A 24,234-nucleotide genomic window follows, 5' to 3' on the forward strand; every position below is an offset into this window, starting at 1 on the left:
GACTTATTGTACGAAAACTCAACCTCAAACTCTTAAAGTACTTTGAGAAAGTTTAATAGTTAATAATTCAACTGTCTCCAGACCTTTACATGCGATGGGAAAGATCCAAAAGGAAGGAAAATGGCTAAAACAAGAATTTACTGGAAATGCCTCTTCAAACCGTTTCTATATCGTAGTTTCATTGCTTACCAAATAAAAAAGAGTTCTCTATGCCGCAATGTGACAATATCAAGTGCAAAATGTCATTATTTAGTTCAGGAAAATCATGTACAGGAAAGTCTTGTTGTGTATATGGAACATAGAGAAATAGAGATTTAACTTTATAGGAAACTTTGGGTAAATTTTTCGGAAATGTCGGGCTCGCCACCGACTTCAATACGTTCATCAGTTGGCAATAGTTAAAATAATATTGTAAATAACCGTCCGTTCAGGAGTTAAACGCTTTAACCATTACACCATAGAAGCAGCTGTCTGCAATATTTCTACGAGGTCTTATTTGCTATATGTTAGTGCTTAAATAGTAAACAGAATGGCATTTGCAGTAAACAACTTCCGATATTCCGTCACATCAGCTCAGCAATAACATTATACACAAATATCTGATTATTTTAGATAAAAGAAACTATGTGGCAACTTTAGATTCTAATTTGGCTCCAATGGAATCAACTCGGTCAAAGAAACAAAAAATGAACGTTCTATTTGTAGGTTTCGATCGATTAATTGTAAACTAAACAAGCAACATAGGCAATAATAGTGCCTGAATATTTAAAATTCTTTAGCGTAATACACATTAGCCAAAAACCATTCGTTACGAGACCAATCCATCAGAAACTTTTCCAATTGCGATTCTTATTGCTTCGAAATAGGTTTAAGACCCATTCGATCAAACAAGAATTATGACGTTTGAACAGAAATCAGTTTTACTTTTCCGCTACAAGTCGAATTAAAGGAATGGCCGACGGCGTTTCTGACTTCCCGACGCTTTTGATTAATTAATACGATCGATCGAAATCCATTATCTAGATTTCGCTCGTAATATCGAGACATTATTAATAGGGAGGGTCGAGGGGGAGACTTGGTCCGCGATCATAAAGAAAAACCGTAAAATATTGTACGTGGGGGTAAAATTAGACGGAGAGTTTGTTCACCCCGCATAAATAATTCGGTATCGCACTGTCGGGGTGCTTTTTTATGACGTTTGCGTTTGCCAAAAGATTCCCCCGAGAGAAGAGCTTTTTATTTTTAAGGCGGTTAGAAAAATCTGTGACAACAAACATAACAAGTTAATTGAAAAGTCCCCGGCCTGACACATAGATGGCGCTAGTAGAATTAAATTGTGGCGACCGCCACGACCGTTTAGGCCACCAAGAATTCACCAACAAGTACAAAGGTTAGCAACGCCGGTGGATTGGCACCATGCAGTTCCAGGCTATAAAAGACCATCACGACGACGTCTCGCTCCCTTTTCTTTTCTCCATCCCCTTGTAATAGTCACCTCCACAGCGCTACCGTACTTCCTCTACCTATCCTAATATCCTTTCAATTCTCCCGTCTACCACATGTATCATTTAACATTGAAATAAATAATATTTCCTCAAATAATCGCAGCGGCAGCCACACATTTCGACCGACTGACCGACCTGACGAACATTATTACAAAATCCATATGTTTTTTAGTTAGCCCTAACTCTCAAAAGATGCGTGTATAAATTTGACAGCTGTCGGATCATTAGTTTGTGAATTATAGCATTTTGGGTGAAGCAACCTTTGTTATTCTGAAAAAAAAAATGGATAAAAAGGAATTTCACGTGTTGATAAAATATTGCTTTTTGAAGGGACAAAATACAGTTGAAGTAAAAACTTGTTTTGATGCTGAGTTTCCGGACACAGCCCCAGGAAAATCAACCATCAAGGATTGGTATGCTAAGTTTAGACGTGGTGAAATGAGCACCGAAGACGGTGAACGCAGTGGACGCCCAAAAGGGGTTGTTACCGAAGAAAACATTTAAAAAATCAACAAAATTATTGTGAATTAATGTAAATTGAAATTGAATGAAATAGCAGACACTCTAAAGATATCAACTGAACGTGTAGATCATATCATTCACGAATATTTGGGCATGAGAACTCTGTGCTCTGTACAAAGTGGGTGCCGTGCGAGTTCACTTTTGACTAAAAACAACGATGAGTTGATGATTCGGAGCAGTGTTTGAAGATGGTCAAGCGTAATAAACCCGAGTTTTTTTATCGATGTCTGACAATGGATGAACATTGCTCCATCATTTCACTCCGAAGTCCAATCAGCAGTCAAAGCCTGGGAATACGCAACAGTTGGCTGGCAAGGTTATGGAGTCTGTATTTTGGGATGCGCATGGAATAATAATCATCAACAGCGACTATTACATAACGTTATTGGACTATTTGAAGGACGAAATCGCCGAAAAGCAGCAGCATCTGAAGAAAAAGAAAGTGCTGTTTCACCAAGACAATTCACCGTGTCACAAGTCAGTAAACACGATGGCAAAAATCCATGAATTGGGCTTTGAATTGCTTCCTCATCTACCGTATTCTCTAGATTTGGTCCCCAGCAGAAGGAGAAATACAGTGACATCAAAATGGCTTTACAAGGAAGCAAGAACTAAGCGTATTAATTAAATATTATGCTCTCTAATGAAAGTAAAAAACATTACTCAGATATACAATTGTTAACTAGGTCGATTAGGCTTTGGGGGGATACCACTACATAAAAAAACTGAAACGAACTGAACTAAAACTCAGAGTTGATGCGACAACACAGATAACGTGGGTTCACTGCTGTTTTGAATAGAGTATAAGTACTTTGCAACATAACAACAGTTAACCAATTTTGCCAAAACATAACTGTAAAATATTTAGGAAACAAATAATATCCTGTTCTTTGGATGGTGAAATTCATTAGTTGTTAAAGGGATTGACTTTTTCTGATTTCACAAGAAGTAAGTTATTACTTTGAATAATACTATTATATAAATAGAGTTTTATGAGGTATTTTAATTGTAAAAATGCTTCCTTAACAAATACTCAACCTAATCAACTCTACGAATTTTAATTAGGAATAAATTTAACATTATCTATTATTATTAAACATTATGATATATAAGTATTTTGCAAGATAACAAGAGCTAAACAATTTTGCCCCAACACAGCTGCAAAATATTCAGGAAATATATAAATAATGAACTAAATGACGAAATATAATTTAGAAAAAGTCTATTTTCTCAAAAATGCCATCCCCAACATAAAGTCCATTTTGGTGGTGAATAATAATAAGTTCGTCCTTTATGCGTACAAATGTACATTCCTCCCAAGAGGTTGTTCGTGCGAAGTAGAGGAATTTGTTCACGGTCTGCCGCCTCTCCTGAAAGGATCTAAGCAATATTATACCCATATTTTCATAGGGGGCTCTTTCCTTATGATGTATGCGACGGAATATTCAAAACATCGTCAGCAGAAACAATAACAAAGAGAATATGAAAATTGCCCTTTTTGAATTTACTATTTATTTAAAAATCACTGAAAATTGTTGAAAAAACAACAACAAATTCAACAAGGTAGCAAAATAATTGACAAAAATAAATAATAATGACCAAATCGAGGAGCAATATTCAAAAAACCTAACGTCAACTGATAACCGACTTCAAAAAATAAATAAGGAACTCATTTAACCAATCTACTACACGTATTTTATATTCTACTACATACACACAATTTAGCTTAATACCTACTTAAACCTATTTATCTATTTACAATATTATTTTAACTACTACCAACTGATCACGTCGCCAGTCGTGTCGGTAAAGAGTAAGTCGGTGCCAACAATAACAAATTAAATTTGCTTCATTCGTAATTTAATTTTGTAGGAATAGGAGTAAAGCAACAATGATTGAAAATAAGGAACGCTTCAGGCCCCGGTGTCCGTTACCTATTCTAGGTTATTTGTTGAATGTTCCAACCAAACTAGTAAAAAAAGAGTTACTGCCCTCGTCGAGAATCGAACCCGCGACCTTCGTGTCTGAGCTTAACGCTGTAACCGTTATATCATAGAAACAGTTGGTTAAATTACTTCTATGACCTTTTATATGATATGGATAGTGTCAAAAGCAAACTGAATGGCTCTTACAGTGAACTACTTCTAAAAATATGTGAAAACTTTGTACGTGCGTTTGAAATTTGAGTGTTTCCTTCGATTTCCCCCTTTCCCCCCCATCAGATTCTGACTTGGATCCAATGGGACCACCTCGGAAGTGTACCCTTTCGAATAAAAAATAATTTTGAAAATCGGTGCATAATTGACGGAGAAATCGGTAAATAAGTCTGTTACCTGTGATATACAAAACGAACAAAACGTTTTCGATAAACTATATATATAGTATAGCCTCTTAATGGGCTTAAAGCAATCAGAGAAGAAAGAAATGTTATTCCAGAGCATCAGTTTGGTTTCCCTAACAAACACAGAACAATAGAGCAAGTTCACACATTGGGGTCAATCAAATAAATCAAAACTTAAACGAAAAAAATATTGCTCGACTGTATTTCTCAATATATCTCAAGCTTTCGACAAGGTGTGGCATGCTAGACTTCACATTAAGATATTTCACTGTGAAATAAAGTGACGAATACACTGAATTCTATAAACTACTTCACTTCGAAAGAGGCCAACAATTATTATAATTATTATCATCTCCCATAAGTTTTTGAGAAACTAGGGACTCAAAATAAAGACAGAAGAATACAGAATGAATAGTTCAGAGATTGATCAACCAAAATATGTTGTTTGGCTGTATTTCTCGATATATCTCAAGCTTTTGATAAGGTGTCGTAAAAGATACTTTTATTATTATCATTATATTTCAGTACATATCCACGTCTTTTATTACGAATTTTATGACATTATAACCGTTTTGACTATATATGTAATTGAGAAAATTGTATAGCAATAAATAAGTAATCGATCAATTTTGTGAAAGGTCAAAGGGAAGACATAAATTAAGTTTTACTCTTGCCGTTGAACAATGTGTGTACAGTCAACATCAATTTTCTGGATAAAATAGCGTTTTTTTATCAATTATTTACGAGACGAAAACCCATTAGTTGATGTGAAAGGAATGTGGGTGTCTTCTAAGGTTCGTTAATGATAATATGTTAAAGTTTATTGTAACTTAACGCTGTGAAAACAATGTAAAATGATGAAACTTGATAATATTGTCTTTAATTTATTTTATCTTAATTTATCACGGTATATATTAATAATACATATGTTTTTGGCAATTTTTTTTTATTCAATATAATTCCCTTCAAGGGTGATAAACTGATCATAGCGACCCTCCAACTTTTCGATACCATTTTTGTAGTACGGTTTGTCCTTTGCTTCAAAATAGGCCTCAGTTTCGTCGATCACCTCCTCATTCGACGAAAATTTCTTCCCAGCGAGCATTCTTTTGAGATCCGAGAACAGGAAATAGTCGCTGGGGGCCAGATCTGGAGAATACGGTGGATGAGGAAGCAATTCGAAGCCCAATTCATGGATTTTTGACACGGTGCATTGTCTTGGTAAAGTAGCACTTTACCAAGACAATGCACCTTTTTCTTTTTCTACAAATCCGCCTTTGTAGAACAATGGACAACGTATTTAGATATAATATTACTAATAAAGATGAAAAAGACAATGAAACAAAAAGAAAAATAAGTATATGTCCCAGACCAAGACGATACGATTGTTAACAAAGAAGTTCTGGGAGGATCTAACACACATAACAGGTCAATTGAAAAGACCCCGGCCTGACACATAGATGGCGCTACCAGAATTAAATCCATAAGTTTTATCCAAAGATGCGTGTATAAATTTGACAGCTGTCGGATCATTAGATCATGAATTATAGCATTTTGAGTGAAGTAACTTTTATTATTGTGAAAAAATTGATAAAAAGGAATTTCGCGTGTTGATAGAATATTGCTTTCTGAACGGAAAAAATACAGTTGAGGCAAAAACTAGGTTTGATGCCGAGTGACACTGCCCAGAAAAAGCAACCATCAACGATTGGTATGCTAAGTTTAGACGTGGTGAAATGAGCACCGAAGACGGCGAAAGCAGTGGACGTCCAAAAGAGATTGTTACCGACGAAAACATTAAAAAAATTCACAAAATAATTTTGAATGACCGTAAATTGAAATTGAATGAAATAGCAGACACTTTAAAGATATCAACTGAACATGTACATACTATCATTCACGAATACTTGGGTATGAGAAAGCTTTGTGCAAAGTGGGTGCCGCGCCAGCTCACTTTTGACCAAAAACGACGAGTTGGTGATTCTGAGCAGTGTTTGAAGATGATCAAGCATAATAAACCCGAGTTTTTGCGTCGATATGTGACAATGGATGAAATATAGCTCCATCATTTCCTCCGAAGTCATCCGAGTGGACTGCACACGATGAACCCGCTCCAAAGCGTGGGAAAACGCAACAGTCGGCCGGCAAGATTATGGCGTCTGTATTTTGGGATGCGCATGGAATAATGAAACATAGTTTACACGAAATAATATGAAAACAATGTTGCGAAATGTTAAAGAAAGTTACGAAATGACACCAGCGCAGAGGAAATACAACTACTGGACAAAACTTTGGAAATCAGTTGAAGAAAAAAGGAATGTTAGCAGAACTTTGCAGATGAAGAAGTTGATTTTGATATTGCACCTTTAATGACATTCAAATTAACAATTAACATTACGTTGCTCAACATCACTGAACCATTATAAATGTATAAAAACAATATTAAAAAGCGAAAGTCTGTGAATGTTATAATATATAGAACAACTATTTCGAAAATTTCGTTGTTGCACTTTATTAATACAATATAACACGATTTCGTTTAACAATACATGTTACATTCTTCTGCACACATTTTATTTTTTTAATGCTGAACAATATCCTGTAAAAATTCTGGTAGTTAATTAATTTACCATTCTAAACAGTTTAAATCCCAAGGATCATTTTCTATTGTTTCAAGTTTGATATTATCAATTATCCTCTTAGATTTGATAGTATTAATTATAATTTTATTTGGAAACTAGTGTTAATTAAGTAATTAAAAAAGTACATGTATTCATTGCAGTAATTTTTATATTTTTAAGAAATTTTATCACACAAGAAGCTTTACGAGAATTACATGAAAGTTTAGATAAAATGCTAATATAAATAAAAACCGTCCAATATAGGGTAATATCATGGAAATTTGGACGGACACAGTCATTTAGAGCAACAAAGACAAACTGGCGGACGGCGGTACAGGCGTTTTTGTTCTAGTTAAAATGAGACACAATGTTGTCTGATTAGTTTGAACACATAAACCTGAGCCTGTCAAAGTCGTCCAGTGAGACGTATGCAAAATTCTTGAAAGCAATAGTGATAAGGGATTAGAACTCTAACCTATAAACTATTGTAGCTGTATAATTAAATGTAGTTTTTAGATATACTATAATGTTAAAATAAATTATATTTGATAACATTTTTGTTCGACGATTTTATTTAGATTAGAATTCTGTTGTATGTCAAAGCCAAACTGAACTAAATTTATATATATACAAACTGAATTTATATATATATATATATATATATATATATATATATATATATATATATATATATATACATATATATATAAATTGTTTCCTTATTGATATCAAATAACGTTACATATATTAAAAGTATACTAATTAATTTGTGATACAAAAACCAATGTTTATTTAGTTATCAGGATAATTCTGCCGCAAAATATTTGTCTAAAAATAGTAACTTATTATTATACATACATTTTCATATTAGACTCGTATGATTAACTTGCGTGATACTATAGGAAAAAGCATAAAAATAATCGAAATATTATATAGAAATAATTGACTATAATTCCAGACCATTTTAGTTTGAATTAGTAATATCCTTTATTGGCTGAAAATTATTATATAGTGGTATAATGATATTGGTTCCAGTTTATCGAGATATAGATATTACTAGTTTGTAGTTACTACTATCAATCATCATATATCAAGTGATATCACACTTTTTGTAAAAACTCTAATACAGAAAATAATTCAAGATTTACTTACCACTCCTCCTCCAACAGAATGGACCAAAATTGATTTTCCTTGGCTTAAGCTTGAGATTTCGAAGAGAAGAATGTAGGCCACAGTGTAGTTCATGGTTATAGTAACAGCATCTAAATAAGAAAGACCTTTTGGCAGCTTGTAGACATATTTGGCAGGAACAGCTACTAGTTCGGCCCAGGCTCGGTATTCAGGAAGAGCAACGACTTGGTCTCCAACCTGAAATACAATTACATCTATACATATAAAGGTTCATCAAAACTTTGCAGTAATATAATGATTTCAATCAAAATAAACATTAATTAAAGTTAACTCATCTAAATGTTATTTTAAGCATAATTTTTACTAATATACGTATGACTTAATTTTTGTAGATACTAATTTTCGATATGCGAGGGTCGCTATTTATATTTCTGGCCTTGGTAGCACTAAGCACTTCGGAACATTTGTAGTTCAAGTGCGATATGCCTAGTTTACAGTAACTTTAAAAAGTCATCCCAGATAAAATATAAAATTAACTCGCCAGTACAATCGGCAGACCTCAACATAACTGAATCGTTAAAGAGACTTTTAGAGCAATGAGCAATGAGTAGATTACCATCTCTAACATCATGGAAGCAATTGGTCCATATCTTGGAACAAGAATGGGCAACATTCCGTTTGGAACTATTTCATTAGACATTTTATAAATCAATTTAGCAAATAAATGCAGGTTTAAAAGAACATTTTGGTTTGTTTTGGCTAATTCATGGAAAAAAGCTTTGATTTCATTGAGAGTATTTCTAAATAAATAAATTAAATCATCAATATTGGTTTTTTGTTTAAATTTTAGACCAGAAACGTAAATATGAACTCTCAATCGATACATTAACATAGTAATATATTATCAATAAATTGGATTTTATTCTAAAATCTGTAAAAATAAAGCTATACAACGTAATAAATTAAATAATAATAATTCCTACGTCCGAAAAAATATATAATTGTTGGTAAGCCATGGATAAGTAGGAGCTTAACAGCTTAAATATTAACACACCTTTAAAGTTTAAGCATTCTGTCTGTATCTAAGTAAATCAACGAATACACATGAATTTATAAATCCAATGTGGTATTATAGATGAACTGAATTTTCTCACGGTTATATGATAGAAATATTGTATTTAAGTAATCAATAAATAAATATCTTATATTTAACAAACGTAAGTCAGAGAATAATAAGAATTTACCGTAAGAAAAAATTGATATCAGTAAATTAATTTCTCTATTTGCAGTATAACAGAAAAACATACTGGGTTTTATATTACTTACTTACTCATACGTGAAATACTTGAGAAAGTGAGTATATTTATTGGGAATTGTTTGTCATAGAAGATTCATATTTTGATTCAAAATTGAGGTTGTTTAACACCGTGACATATTATGATTGTTACAAAACAAAACTTGATAAAACAAAATTAACTATTTACAATTTCAAGTATTCACTATTTAAACTGCTATTACATGCGTACAGATTGGCTTAAAATATTGAAATCTCATTGAAGATATTCTCCTTCGAAAGTAGTACATTCAGTACAGTGTTTCTCTATTTTTTAAAACCATTTTTATAGAATGATTTGTCTTTTCCTTTAAAATAGGTTTCAGCTTTGGTAATAACTGCTATATTTGCAGAATCGCTGATAACACTGTTTAAACTAAACGTTAAATTGTTGTGAATTTTTGACACGTGTCTTTTGATGATTATGACTGTTATAACAGGTCAATTGAAAAGTACCCGACCTAACACATAGATGGCACTACTAGGATTAAATCCATATGTTTTTAGTTAGCCCTAACCCTCATAAGATGCGTGTATAAATTTGGCAGCTGTCGGATCATTAGTTTGTGAATTATAGCATTTTGAGTGAAGCAACTTTTGTTATTGTGAAAAAAATAGATAAAAAGGAATTTCGCGTGTTGATAAAATATTGCTTTTTAAAGGGAAAAAATACAGTTGAAACAAAAACTTAGCTTGATGGCGAGTTTCCGGACACTGCTCCAGGAAAATCAATCACCAAGGATTGATTAAAAGGACAAAATGAGCACCGATGACGGTGAACGCAGTGGACGTCCAAAAGAGGTTGTTACCGACGAAAACATCAAAAATATTAATTGAACGTGTACTTTATATCATTCACGAATATTTGGGTATGAGAAACTTCTGTGCAAAGTAGGTGTCGCACGAGCTCACTTTTGACCAAAAACAACGACAAGATGATGATTCAGAGCAGTGTTTGAAGATTATCAAACGTAATAAACCCGAGTTTTTGCGTCGATATGTGACAATGGATGAAACGTAGGTCCATCATTTCACTCCGAAGTCTAATCGACAGTCATCCGAGTAGACTGCACACGATGAATCTGCTCCAAAGCGTGGCAGAACGCAACAGTCGGCTGGCAAGGTTATGGCTTCTGTATTTTGGGATGTGCATGGAATAATTTTCATTGACTACCTTGAAAAAGGAAGGACCATCAAGAGCGAAGGACGAAATCGCCGAAAAACGGACGCATTTGAAGGAAAAGAAAGTGCTGCTTCACCAAGACAATGCACCGTGTCACAAGTCAGTGAAAACGATGGCAAAAATCCATGGATTGGGCTTCGAATTGCTTCCTCATCCACCGTATTCTCCAGATCTGGTACCCAGCGACTATTTCCTGTTCTCAGACCTCAAAAGAACGCTCGCTGGGAAGAAATTTTCGTTGAATGAGTGGGTGATCGCCAAAACTGAGGCCTATTTTGAAGCAAAGGACAAATCGTACTACAAAGATGGTATCGAAAAGTTGGAGGGTCGTTATAATCAGTGTATCTCCCTTGAAGGGATTTATGTTGAATAAAAAAAACTAATTTTGACAATGTGTTTTACTATGATAGGCCGGAGACTTTTCAATTGACCTGTTACAACAGATGTACGACTCTAGAGCATTATATTAAGAAAAACCGAAATTAATTTTTCCCCAACCTTATTCAAGGAATCCTTCATTATTAACTAGCACACCCACTCACAGAAAACTTTCTTTTTTACCAAAGAAATCTAACCTTTAATTAAAAAATAATTGATTTTAATTAATAAACAAGCTACTATTTAATATAAAATATTTAATTGTTATTATTTTACGTTACTCATTAAATTCTGAATTATTCTACATCAGATAGCTTATGATTAATTGATTTTAATTAATAAATCAATTGATTGTTTTATTAAAATTAGTACCCCGGCATTATTTCAGTTGAAAAAGGTATAAATCATTGTTTAATTATAATAATTATAACATAAATTTAATAAGGTAATTTATCTTTATTACTTTGTGATATTTTGCAAAAGTGTATATTTAATAATAAATATACCAACATTTCTCTCATATTTTATACTCATAATTATAGCGGAAGTATATAGCATTAATAAAAAATAATAATTGTTTTATAGAATGTAAGTAACTGGGACTTGTGGTTACTGGTAACGATTAAATATTTTAAAGTGCGTTTCATAGAGAGGGACGATGTTGCAGTTGTATTGATCCAACAATTTAATGGTGACTCATAGGCACCGCTTGCATTAGCTGTTCTAGCGGCTTTATTTTTTTCGTTTAACATATGTGCGTTATACATTTGTTTTTGAATATTATATAGCGTTTAGAATAGTGTATTTTATTGGATACAAATATTAGTAAATCATTTTGGCCCTACCATAGTTTTGTATATTTCAAAGTCTCCTTTTTATCAAGAAGCGTTTATCTGGAAACCAATAAAACCAATAAAACTAAAGATTTAAGTCCGAAAATACAGTAAATTATAAGGAAGGACTTTATTAATTAAGTAGTAGCAGAGATGAATTAAGTAGATCCTAAAATGAATTAAAGGTGGTGAAAGAAGGTTACCATTAAAAAAACTCTGTGAAGATCACACAATAATTTTGAATGCTAATGGTTTCAATTTCAAAAACTTTATTCAGCCATATAGACGATTATGAATATATAATATCTTCATACACTTATATCGTTTTTAAGATATATCCAAAATAATAAAGAAAATATTTGAGCAAAGTAGCAACATCGCGTACTATTCATTTGTACCTAAATGTTCAAGTTTATTGAATCACACGTATAATATTGAATATTTATTTCGGCCACTACTTATCGCTAAAACTGTTTTGCTGAAAACGATGTTGTTTACCTATTATTTCATTATTCACGATCCAATTGATATCCTACTAAGAATGTACTTCCTGCTAATTAATTAATGTTCCTACTAATAAGTAAGATTATAAGAACTTAATACAACGTATAACGTAATTCACCTTCATGCCATACTATCTCAAAAAGACTACATCTACTTCCTCTCTATCTAGGGAGGAATATATCTCTATCAGAGACTCTTTTTATTTGCCTATTTTTTCGAATTTACCTCGCAGTAACTTTAGATCTATTACAGGTGCCCTCAACTGCAATCTAGAAAGAGATTATTGTGATATCGAGCAATCTGTGACATTTTATTGACATTCATTCGTTATTTGGATGTTTATTGTAACATAATGTGAAATATTTACTATCTATGCTTCACCATAAACAGTCACCACATATTTCCACTCTACTCTTTGTAAATGTTTACTTTATCGCAATTAGAATACGATTCAAACTTACTGTTAGTGCATATATGTCATTATTTTATGACATTTTGTCATTTCATTGTTCTTTACGTTACAAAACGTATTAAAGATACCTACATTGGTATGAAATATGAATTGTGGTAAAGTATTAAATCATCAGTGTCGAGAAATTATCTTCAATATTTAACGCATTATATATTCTAATTGCGGTTAGATAATAGAGTATTCGTTAAACTGTAAACCCTGTCCGTTCGGATAAAATCGGAAATAATCGCAGGACGATCGCCATTTTTGATGTTGCCTGCGAGTGGGGTAGATCCCTGAGAGCATATTTTTAATAATAAAAGCAAAAATTAACATAGCATAAGCAATTGGTTTTAAAAAAGTCCAAAAGTAAACGTCCTTTGATTTTTTGATTGATTTTATTTAAATTATTTTGAATAACTTTATTAAAATAAATATTACATTTACAGAGAAAATTTAGACTGTCAATTCTGCAAAAAACACTCCTGGATATAATCCATTATTTGAACTAACATTATGAAAACACATCTACAGTACGTCAGCCACCAGCTACAGGTGCCAATTGATGAATTGGAGCTTGTCCGTCAAGAATAATAACAAATTGCATTGACTGGTAACAATTAGAAGTATATTTTAGTCGTTATGTGTTTTAGTAATAACATCTATGTTAGGTGAAGTATCCCTTGAATGTATCGAGACACATGCGGGGTATAAATATGAGATTCGTTACAAAAATGGACAAAAGCCGAAGAAAATAAACACAAAGATCAATTGACTGCAGGTCTAACTATTGATAGGATTTTGCAAAATAATAGAGTGGTAGAGAATAATACTCTAAGAATAAATGTGCTGACAAGAGTTGATAAATCGTTTCATAAAAACACATAATATTAACGACACCCTAATTATCTAACAGCTACTAGTCTAAAGGTAGAAAAATGGAACAAAGAGTCTTTCTATTTAAAATAAAATCGGTAATGAGTTCATGTTTTGTACAGTGATGTCTTGACTAATAATTTTATTACTTTTATAGATTAGATACAACTAAAAAGATTCATATAGTCATTCTAAAAAGCAAACACACAAATACAGTTCCATTCATGTTTACAATTTGACAAATTTATTGGTGTTCATGCCAATGCCTAAATCAAAAACATATTTAAATAAAATCAGATTAAGATGTTACTTTTGTCATCATATTCAAATTCACTGTTTTGATTTTATATAGCATGCATTTACTTATATTTTATTCTATCAATTTAGTCAGTATCAACAAGTTATTTTTACAACTAAATTAGTTCATAACTGATATAAAGAAAAGGTTAACCTCAAATTGTTCATCAACATTCTTATAAAATAAAAATTATAAAAATAAAATTGTCATACTTTTTAATTAAAAATGAACTAACCAAGCAGTTAATTAAAAATGTCCTTCTTTCCTTCTTCAAACATGATTAATATTCAATCACTAATCTAACACCCACCAGTAAACACGCAATATCCAATAATGAACATAGAACAAATTATGAAACAGCAGACAACTTTTATTATCAGAAGTCTAACCTCAACCATCTACTCCTCTTGGATGCTGCTATAGAATACAGAGACTATTGTTTATAGACTTATTATACGATATTATACTACTGACTATAATATCGTAAATGCCGACCATATGGCAAAAAAATTGATCGACCATGAGTACACGATTATACTCGAAGGGCAATTACGATTATACCCGAACGCATAGGGTCTGCAGACTAACGATTGCTACATAATAGTGGCAGGTAGTTTTAATCAATATTGAGCATTTTTCAACAACATGGATCCTTTGTGATTCTAGAAACTATTGATGACAGTGACAGTGATACTACGTATGGGAAAACAAAATTGTTGTCCTCATTATGTACCTTGCAACTATTGCATATTTACTCTTTATCGTTATTTACTTTCTTTCGATTTTGTTAGCGAGAGTAATGAACATCAATTCCTCTATATATATGGATAATTAATATAAATTTCTCTAATAGTAAAATAATTTGAATTTGAACTAATCGACTATTAGAACCATAAATAATCTCGAATCCTTAATGACAATGTACTACTTACATTGTACTACGTAAACATCTGCGAATTCCTTATTAATTTTCCCATTTTAATGCTCATTTTATGATTTCATTTCGCTAGTCAGGATGCACATTTTTACCATCTGATATGAGCGATAAATTTAGAATTATTTATGGCCATTTATAAGCCCGTTCTTTGGTCGCTGCATGAGATATGGTTTTGCGATTATATGATAACGGATAACATATATAGGTAAGTTATATTGCTCTTATATCTCTTCGAATTAACTTTTTCCAAATCAATTTGTTTGATATTAGGTGTAACCCGATATCAGCATGTCCTAATATTGGATTAATTGCTTTGTTTCTGATTAAATGTGTTCTATATTGATTGGTGATTAGCAAGGGAGAAATTTGTGATAAATTAGAACCGATATCAGGTGGTACTAACAGGCCAATGGAAAAATCGCCGGCCTACCATAGTAAAACACATATTTTTGGCAAAATTAGTTTGTTTTATTCAACATAATTCCCTTCAAGGGTGATACACTGATTATAGCGACCCTACAACTTTTCGATACCATTTTTGTAGTACGATTTGCCCTTTGCTTCAAAATAGGCTTCAGTTTCGGCGATCACCTCTTCATTTGACGAAAATTTCTTCCCAGCGAGTATTCTTTTGAGACCAGAGAACAGGAAATAGTCGCTGGCGACCAGATCTGGAGAATAGGGTGGATGAGGAAGCAATTCGAAGTCCAATTCATGGATTTTCGCCATTGTTTTCATTGTCTTGGTGAAGCAGCTCTTTCTTTTCATCAAATGCTGCCGTTTTTCGGCGATCTCGTCCTCCAAACGGTTCAATAACGCTATGTAATAGTCGCTGTTGATGGTCCTTCATTTTATAAGGTAGTCAATGAAAATTATTCCATGTGCATCCCAAAATACCGACGCCATAACCTTGCCAGCAGACTTTGAGTCTTCATACGATTTGGAGCGGGTTCATCGTCGGCAGTCCATTCGAATGACTGTCAATTGGACTTCTTAATGTTTTCGTTGGTAACAACCTCTTTTGGGCGTCCAGTGCGTTCACCATCTTCGGTGCTAATTTCACTAAGTCTAAACTTAGCGTACCAATCCTTGACGGTTGATTTTCCTGAGGCAGCATCCTGAAACTCGGTATCAAGGCAAGGTTTTGCTTCAACCGTATTTTTTTCCTTCAAAAAGCAATATTTTATCAACACACGAGATTCCTTTTTATCCATTTTCTTCACAATAACAAAAGTTGCTTCACTCAAAATGCTATAATTCACAAACTAGTGATCCGACAGCTATCAAATTTATACACGCATCTTTTGGGGCTAACTAAGACGTATGGATTTAATTCTAGTAGCGTAAATGTTTTCTATACTGATTGGTAATTTGATGATAAATTAATGCCGATATCAGCTGGTACTAACTCAGAAGAACAAAGTCAAAATGAATTATTGTTTAACATACTTTAGTTTATATCAGGTGTGGCCGTAATTACTTTCCGATTTTTGAAACCAGCCATTCTGAAAGATGGGTAAAATTTATGGAATAAAATGGTCAACACTTTGAATTAGTCTATCCGAAACAGCAGTGAACTCACGTCATCAATATGTGCCTGCCGAAAGTTGTAAATTGGTTTTACACTCAGACAATATTTTCCTTTTCATTTTATTCTATTTAAAAAGAGATAGAAGGTTATTTGACAAGTTGCAAAGCAAAGTTCTTCAAGATATTATAATTACGGATTATAAACCGGCAAACGTTGTTTTAAGGCTTTGTTTTAATAAATTTCAAATAGCCGCGGTTTTTATTGAAAATATATTTTAGTGTGTTGCAGCTACACTAAATATTAATACGCGCACGGTAACTAAATTATCTCAAAAAATAAAAAATAATATAAGCTTAAATTCACCAAAAAGAAACAGTCTTTATGCGAAACGGGTGACGAATCAAGATCAGCTTGATGTTACCTGTATCAAAGATCAATATACAAAATGTGTAAAAACAGTAAGTAGTTTTTTTAATCAAAACATAATTTATTACAACTATTTCCGAGAAAATTGTTAGTCTGGAAAGTATCCATAAAGAGCTGAAAGATATGCAGGTATTTGGGGGTTGCAGAACATCCCTTTATACACTGTTGGGTAATATAGGATTTAGTGGTGTAAAGATAAACCACGAAGGGGTTTAACTTCCAGACATCGCTTTTAAAAGAATAACATTTTTAAAAACATATAATAAAATCAAGGAATTATTATTATATCTATTTGTATATTTAGATGAGACATAGATATTTCAGAATGGTACAATGGGTCACTCAAAGACAACAAAAGCAGATGGAAAAAGATAAATGTTGGAATAACTATCGATTAGGTTTTGTTAGTCATAAAATTTATTAATAATTCATTGCAGACATATAGTTCTTCATGCTGGATAATGATATTATTCTTGGAGCGGAATTCTTAATGTTTCCCTTTCCCGTAAATTCAAGGGTGACTAACACGGAGAAATGAACCATAACTTGTTTTTATAGTGGCTTGAAAATCAGCTTTTAAAGAACTTGGAGGAACCATCACTTATTGTTATAGACAATGCACCACTGGTGGAGAAGATCCCAACAAGTGCATCAACAAAGGCTGCAATTCAGGAATGGCTTAAAGTACATCAAATAAGTTTTGAAGAAACCTTGTTAAAGAATGAACTATTTCAAATTGTTACTCGGTAAATATAAATGAAATATTTAATTGCATTTTATGCAATTTACTTTGTTAGAAATAAGCCTGAGAAAAGGTACATGGTAGATCAGATTGCTAAACGTTATGGCTACATAGTATTATGTCTTCCCCCCTCTCACTGCATATTTAATCCAATTGAGTTGATATGGGCTATTGCAAAGAATTATTACAATAGACATTCAGGTCGAGAATAATATTCAAACCAGAACTGTTTGGGTTTTTCCATAAATTTTTCAAAAAGCATGAAGAGAAGAAGCATGAAGAGAAAGAAGCATTTCAAAAAATCATGACTAAGACAGGGTAATGAAAGAGGAAACAACCAAAGGCCAGTATATAATTAATGTACATTATCTGCAGGAAATTGTATTCTAGAGTTTGTATGTATTATTGTTCAAAATATACATGAACGTTAAAATGTATGAGGAGAGAAAAATAATACTAACTGTTTTGCAAATACGGCAAATGCAGTGATTAACAACTATATACATTATTGTGGCTGTACAATTAATTGCAGTTTTAAGTTCTTCGATAATATATGCATTAGATGTACCATAATGTTAAAATAAATTCTATTAGATATCATTTTTGTTCAATTATTTTATATATATTAGAATTGTATTGTATCTCAAAGTCAAACTGAACTAAAACTCACAGTTGATGCGGCAACATTTCGACATTTTGACGTCATCAATTCAGATTACGAGGATTCACTGCTCTTTTGAATAGACTATATCAATTGTATTGTATCATTGGGCACTTTGGTAATAACATTAATTATTCATTTATATTAATATTCATTTAAAATAACTATATTCTACAGTAAAATAAATTAAAATAAAAACAAGCACTAACATAATTTTAACTAAGGGTTAAAATGGTAAAATCATATCATCTCCACAACTTACTTCCATTGCATGGGAACTTTTTTATTGCAAACGCTTTACATCTGTTGTAAATAATCCAATCATAACTGGATATTTTCCAGAGATTCTCTACATTTTAGGGGACACATTTTCCATATATTTGCTTAGCTAGAGCAATGTTTTTGCAACTTCTAATTTGATATTAATAGCAAGCAAAATCGTTCGAAATAACATTTTAATTGACATATTGTCCGATATATTTGAGAATGTATAATTTTGTGCTTATATTTTATAGTGTCCTTTTTACTAACTAAGGTTTACTTGTACTCGACTACTACTTAACGTGGGTTTCAAACCATGGTCCTCGCCATTTGGCCTACCGACTGGCGAGTGACCAACTTAGAAATCACCCCAGAAGACATCCGGTCTTACCCAGCCTTGTTACTCGCGTGATTAGGATCATTCGGGTCGGGTTTGTGCACTCTTGCCCCATGAACAATCAAAAATATAAATTTACAACCATGCCCCAGGAGGATTCGAACCCGGGACTATCGCAATTGAAGGAGGATCATCCTGTCACTTTGATCATTGCGCCAACCAAACCGACACTGTGTATAAATTATTGTTATCTACGTTTTAATTAAATAAATTGTATTGAAAAAACAATTGCCTTAACAATAGTGGTTTTATGGAGAATAAATAGTTGGAGCGAACAACGGAATGATGTATTACCTAGACCGTTTTTTGTAATAGTTAACATTAATGTTTATATATCTACCAATTTATTCATAAACAAAATGGTTCAAAGCAATTTAACTAATCCTCAGCGTACCTACTTAACTCTTGGTATAAATAATTACGTCTTGAGACATAATGTGTCAACGAACTCGCTTGTTCGATAAATTATATGCAACTTAAATCGTAGCCAACTATCTTGACGTCATCCGCGTAGTGTTGTATCCTTTGACGAGCTGATTGTTTTCGAGCTTATCACTGGCAAAAATTGTGCCAACTAAATAGGATATAAATTACCGTAATAATGAATGCTAATTAGTGATTGCGAAAACCACATCAGTCTACGAAAAAAAACTACATATTTTACGGAGTATAGCGTTAGGTTGATGAATTTCGGGATTGTGTAAACAATGTTTTGTAAAACGTCCCTTTAAATATATATTTCTGTAGACTTTTCAGGTTCTAATGGGACGGATTTATTATATAGGAAGTTTTTAGTTTTGATATGAGATAAAGTTATATGGGAAGGTTCATAAACATGTTCCTGATGCACTTGGGAACTACCAGAGTGCCAAGAAAAAATAGATATAGTCTGTTCTCGTAAATTCGTTTTAGAATCAGACTATATTTTCCTTCTCATTTGTTATAGTTAAAAAGAGACACAATGCTGTCTGATTAGTTCGAACACGTAAACGAATGAGCCTCTCAAACTCGTCCGGTTGTCAGAACGATGCAAAATTATTGAAAGCAATAGTGATAAGAAGTTATAACTCTAACCTATAAACTATTGTGGCTGTATAATTAACTGTAGATTTTAGATGTACTATAATGTTAAAATAAATTATATTTGATAACATTTTTATTCAATTATTTTATTTAGATTAGAATTTTGTTGTCAAACTGAACTAAAACTCAGAGTTGATGCGGCAACATTGCGACGTTTTGACGTCACAAATTTCGATGACGCATACACAAATAAACTTTGAATAGACTATATTTATTGTTTTTGACTTTATGCCTTGGTATGAAATTTTATACAATATTTTTGGTTAAGTTTGTTTAATTATATCTATTTCAATTTATTGTTTTAACGAACTTTGTTTTATAACATCATTTTTATAGTATTTACAGTAAAAATTATATGTTGAATGTCAAAACGAAACAAAAGTGTTGTATTCCGTCGTGTGAAGGTTAAAGGTTACGCTCCTTCGTACATACAGGAAGGTTTGTTTTTTGTATTTCAGGCCGGATGATTGTAGATCAAAATGTGAAAGAGTAATGCTTAACCAAGATTTTTCTCCTCCCAATTGCAATTTAAATAGAAAGCTTTCTTGTAATTATGTAATATAAAGTAATATAATGTAATTATGCTTGATGTACATAACTGAATGGCAGTTATTCAGTCTGCATTAGGATCCTCAAAAAGAATTAAAAGTATATATATTTTTTAGATGAATTAAGCTGATGATTTTTAAGTCTGTTTGATTCTTTCTATTTCAATTTATTGTTTTAACGAAATTTGTTTTATAGCATCATTTTTATAGTATTCACAGTAGAAATTATATGTTAAATGTCAAATGAAACAAAATGTTGTATTCCGTCGTGTGAAGGTTAAAGGTTACGCTCCTTCGTACATACAGGAAGGTTTGTTCTTTGTATTTCAGGCCGGATAATTATAGATGCAAATGTGAAAGAGTAATGCTTAACCAAGATTTTTCTTCTCCCAATTGCAATTTAAATAGAAAGCTTTCTTGTAATTATGTAATATAAAGTAATATAATGTAATTATGCTCGATGTACATAACTGAATGGCAGTTATTCAGTCTGCATTAGGATCTTCAAAAAGAATTAAAAGTATATATTTTTTTTAGACGAATTAAGCTGATTATTTTTAAGTCTGTTTGATTCTTTCATTTCAATTTATTGTTTTAACGAAATTTGTTTTATAACATCATTTTTATAGTATTTACAGTAAAAATTATATGTTGAATGTCAAAACGAAACAAAAGTGTTGTATTCCGTCGTGTGAAGGTTAAAGGTTACGCTCCTTCGTACATACAGGAAGGTTTGTTTTTTGTATTTCAGGCCGGATGATTGTAGATCAAAATGTGAAAGAGTAATGCTTAACCAAGATTTTTCTCCTCCCAATTGCAATTTAAATAGAAAGCTTTCTTGTAATTATGTAATATAAAGTAATATAATGTAATTATGCTCGATGTACATAACTGAATGGCAGTTATTCAGTCTGCATTAGGATCTTCAAAAAGAATTAAAACTATATATTTTTTTTAGACGAATTAAGCTGATTATTTTTAAGTCTGTTTGATTCTTTCTATTTCAATTTATTGTTTTAACGAAATTTGTTTTATAGCATCATTTTTATAGTATTCACAGTAAAAATTATATGTTGAATGTCAAAACGAAACAAAAGTGTTGTATTACGTCGTGTGAAGGTTAAAGGTTACGCTCCTTCGTACATACAGGAAGGTTTGTTCTTTGTATCTCAGGCCGGATGATTATAGATCAAAATGTGAAAGAGTAATGCTTAACCAAGATTTTTCTTCTCCCAATTGCAATTTAAATAGAAAGCTTTTTTGTAATTATGTAATATAATGTAATATCATGTAATTATGCTCGATGTACATAACTGAATGGCAGTTATTCAGTCTGCATTAGGATCTTCAAAAAGAATTAAAAGTATATATATTTTTTAGACGAATTAAGCTGATGATTTTTAAGTCTGTTTGATTCTTTCTATTTCAATTTATTGTTTTAACGAAATTTGTTTTATAGCATCATTTTTATAGTATTCACAGTAAAAATTATATGTTGAATGTCAAAACGAAACAAAAGTGTTGTATTCCGTCGTGTGAAGGTTAAAGGTTACGCTCCTTCGTACATACAGGAAGGTTTGTTTTTTGTATCTCAGGCCGGATGATTGTAGATCAAAATGTGAAAGAGTAATGCTTAACCAAGATTTTTCTCCTCCCAATTGCAATTTAAATAGAAAGCTTTCTTGTAATTATGTAATATAAAGTAATATAATGTAATTATGCTCGATGTACATAACTGAATGGCAGTTATTCAGTCTGCATTAGGATCTTCAAAAAGAATTAAAACTATATATTTTTTTTAGACGAATTAAGCTGATTATTTTTAAGTCTGTTTGATTCTTTCTATTTCAATTTATTGTTTTAACGAAATTTGTTTTATAGCATCATTTTTATAGTATTCACAGTAGAAATTATATGTTAAATGTCAAAATGAAACAAAATGTTGTATTCCGTCGTGTGAAGGTTAAAGATTACGCTCCTTCGTACATACAGGAAGGTTTGTCCTTTGTATTTCAGGCCAGGTGATTATAGATCAAAATGTGAAAGAGTAATGCTTAACCAAGATTTTTCTTCTCCCAATTGCAATTTAAATAGAAAGCTTTCTTGTAATTATGTAATATAATGTAATATCATGTAATTATGCTCGATGTACATAACTGAATGGCAGTTATTCAGTCTGCATTAGGATCTTCAAAAAGAATTAAAAGTATATATATTTTTTAGACGAATTAAGCTGATTATTTTTAAGTCTGTTTGATTCTTTTTATTTCAATTTATTGTTTTAACGAAATTTGTTTTATAGCATCATTTTTATAGTATTCACAGTAGAAATTATATGTTAAATGTCAAAATGAAACAAAATGTTGTATTCCGTCGTGTGAAGGTTAAAGGTTACGCTCCTTCGTACATACAGGAAGGTTTGTTCTTTGTATTTCAGGCCGGGTGATTATAGATCAAAATGTGAAAAAGTAATGCTTAACCAAGATTTTTCTTCTCCCAATTGCAATTTAAATAGAAAGCTTGCTTGTAATTATGTAATATAATGTAATATTATGTAATTATGCTTGATGTACATAACTGAATGGCAGTTATTCAGTCTGCATTAGGATCTTCAAAAAGAATAAAAAGTATATACTTTTTTTAGACGAATTAAGCTGATTATTTTTCAGTCTGTTTGATTCTTTCTATTTCAATTTATTGTTTTAACGAACTTTGTTTTATAACATCATTTTTATGGTATTCACAGTAAAAATTATATGTTGAATGTCAAAATGAAACAAAAGTGTTGTATTCCGTCGTGTGAAGGTTAAAGGTTACGCTTCTTCGTACATACAGGAAGGTTTGTTCTTTGTATTTCAGGCCAGATGATTATAGATCAAAATGTGAAAGAGTAATGCTTAACCAAGATTTTTCTTCTCCCAATTGCAATTTAAATAGAAAGCTTTCTTGTAATTATGTAATATAAAGTAATATAATGTAATTATGCTCGATGTACATAACTGAATGGCAGTTATTCAGTCTGCATTAGGATCCTCAAAAAGAATTAAAAGTATATATATTTTTTAGATGAATTAAGCTGATGATTTTTAAGTCTGTTTGATTCTTTCTATTTCAATTTATTGTTTTAACGAAATTTGTTTTATAACATCATTTTTATAGTATTCACAGTAAAAATTATATCTTAAATGTCAAAATGAAACAAAATGTTGTATTCCGTCGTGTGAAGGTTAAAGGTTACGCTCCCTCGTACATACAGGAAGGTTGGTTCTTTGTATTTCAGACCGGATAATTATAGATGCAAATGTGAAAGAGTAATGCTTAATCAAAATTTTTCTAATCCCAATTTTAATTTAAATAGAAAGCTTGCTTGTAATTATGTAATATAATGTAATATTATGTAATTATGCTTGATGTACATAACTGAATGGCAGTTATTCAGTCTGCATTAGGATCTTCAAAAAGAATAAAAAGTATATACTTTTTTTTAGACGAATTAAGCTGATGCTAATGTTTCGCAACAGCTTATTTTAAAACAAGCGAATCTGCACCTCCAATATTATAGTAACCAACAAATAGAAACCAGGCATCAATCCAATCACTAGAACTTCAACCGGAACATTTTACATGTATCTTCATATTAAATATTGTTGTAGAAATCGATAATTTTCATAT

At 31.8% G+C, this 24,234-nt stretch overlaps 1 protein-coding gene across 2 annotated transcripts in view; it reads right to left on the reverse strand.

Moving 5' to 3' along the window:
• LOC143201124 (synaptic vesicle membrane protein VAT-1 homolog-like) overlaps nt 1-24,234 on the reverse strand; it is a 100,569-nt gene that overhangs the window by 18,412 nt on the left and 57,923 nt on the right. For both annotated transcript variants that reach the window (XR_013006885.1, XM_076411979.1), the window contains exon 3: nt 8,142-8,357. Coding sequence is in view for 1 of the 2 variants with exons in the window: in XM_076411979.1 (XP_076268094.1) it covers nt 8,142-8,357 (216 nt within the window). In the remaining variant the exon portion in view is untranslated. The remainder of the gene's footprint in view (nt 1-8,141; nt 8,358-24,234) is intronic.

This window comes from Rhynchophorus ferrugineus, unplaced genomic scaffold, assembly GCF_030347505.1.
Source record: "Rhynchophorus ferrugineus isolate W39M unplaced genomic scaffold, kcgeb_rfMv2 rfM8, whole genome shotgun sequence".
In the NCBI taxonomy this organism is placed as follows: Eukaryota; Metazoa; Arthropoda; class Insecta; order Coleoptera; family Curculionidae; genus Rhynchophorus; species Rhynchophorus ferrugineus.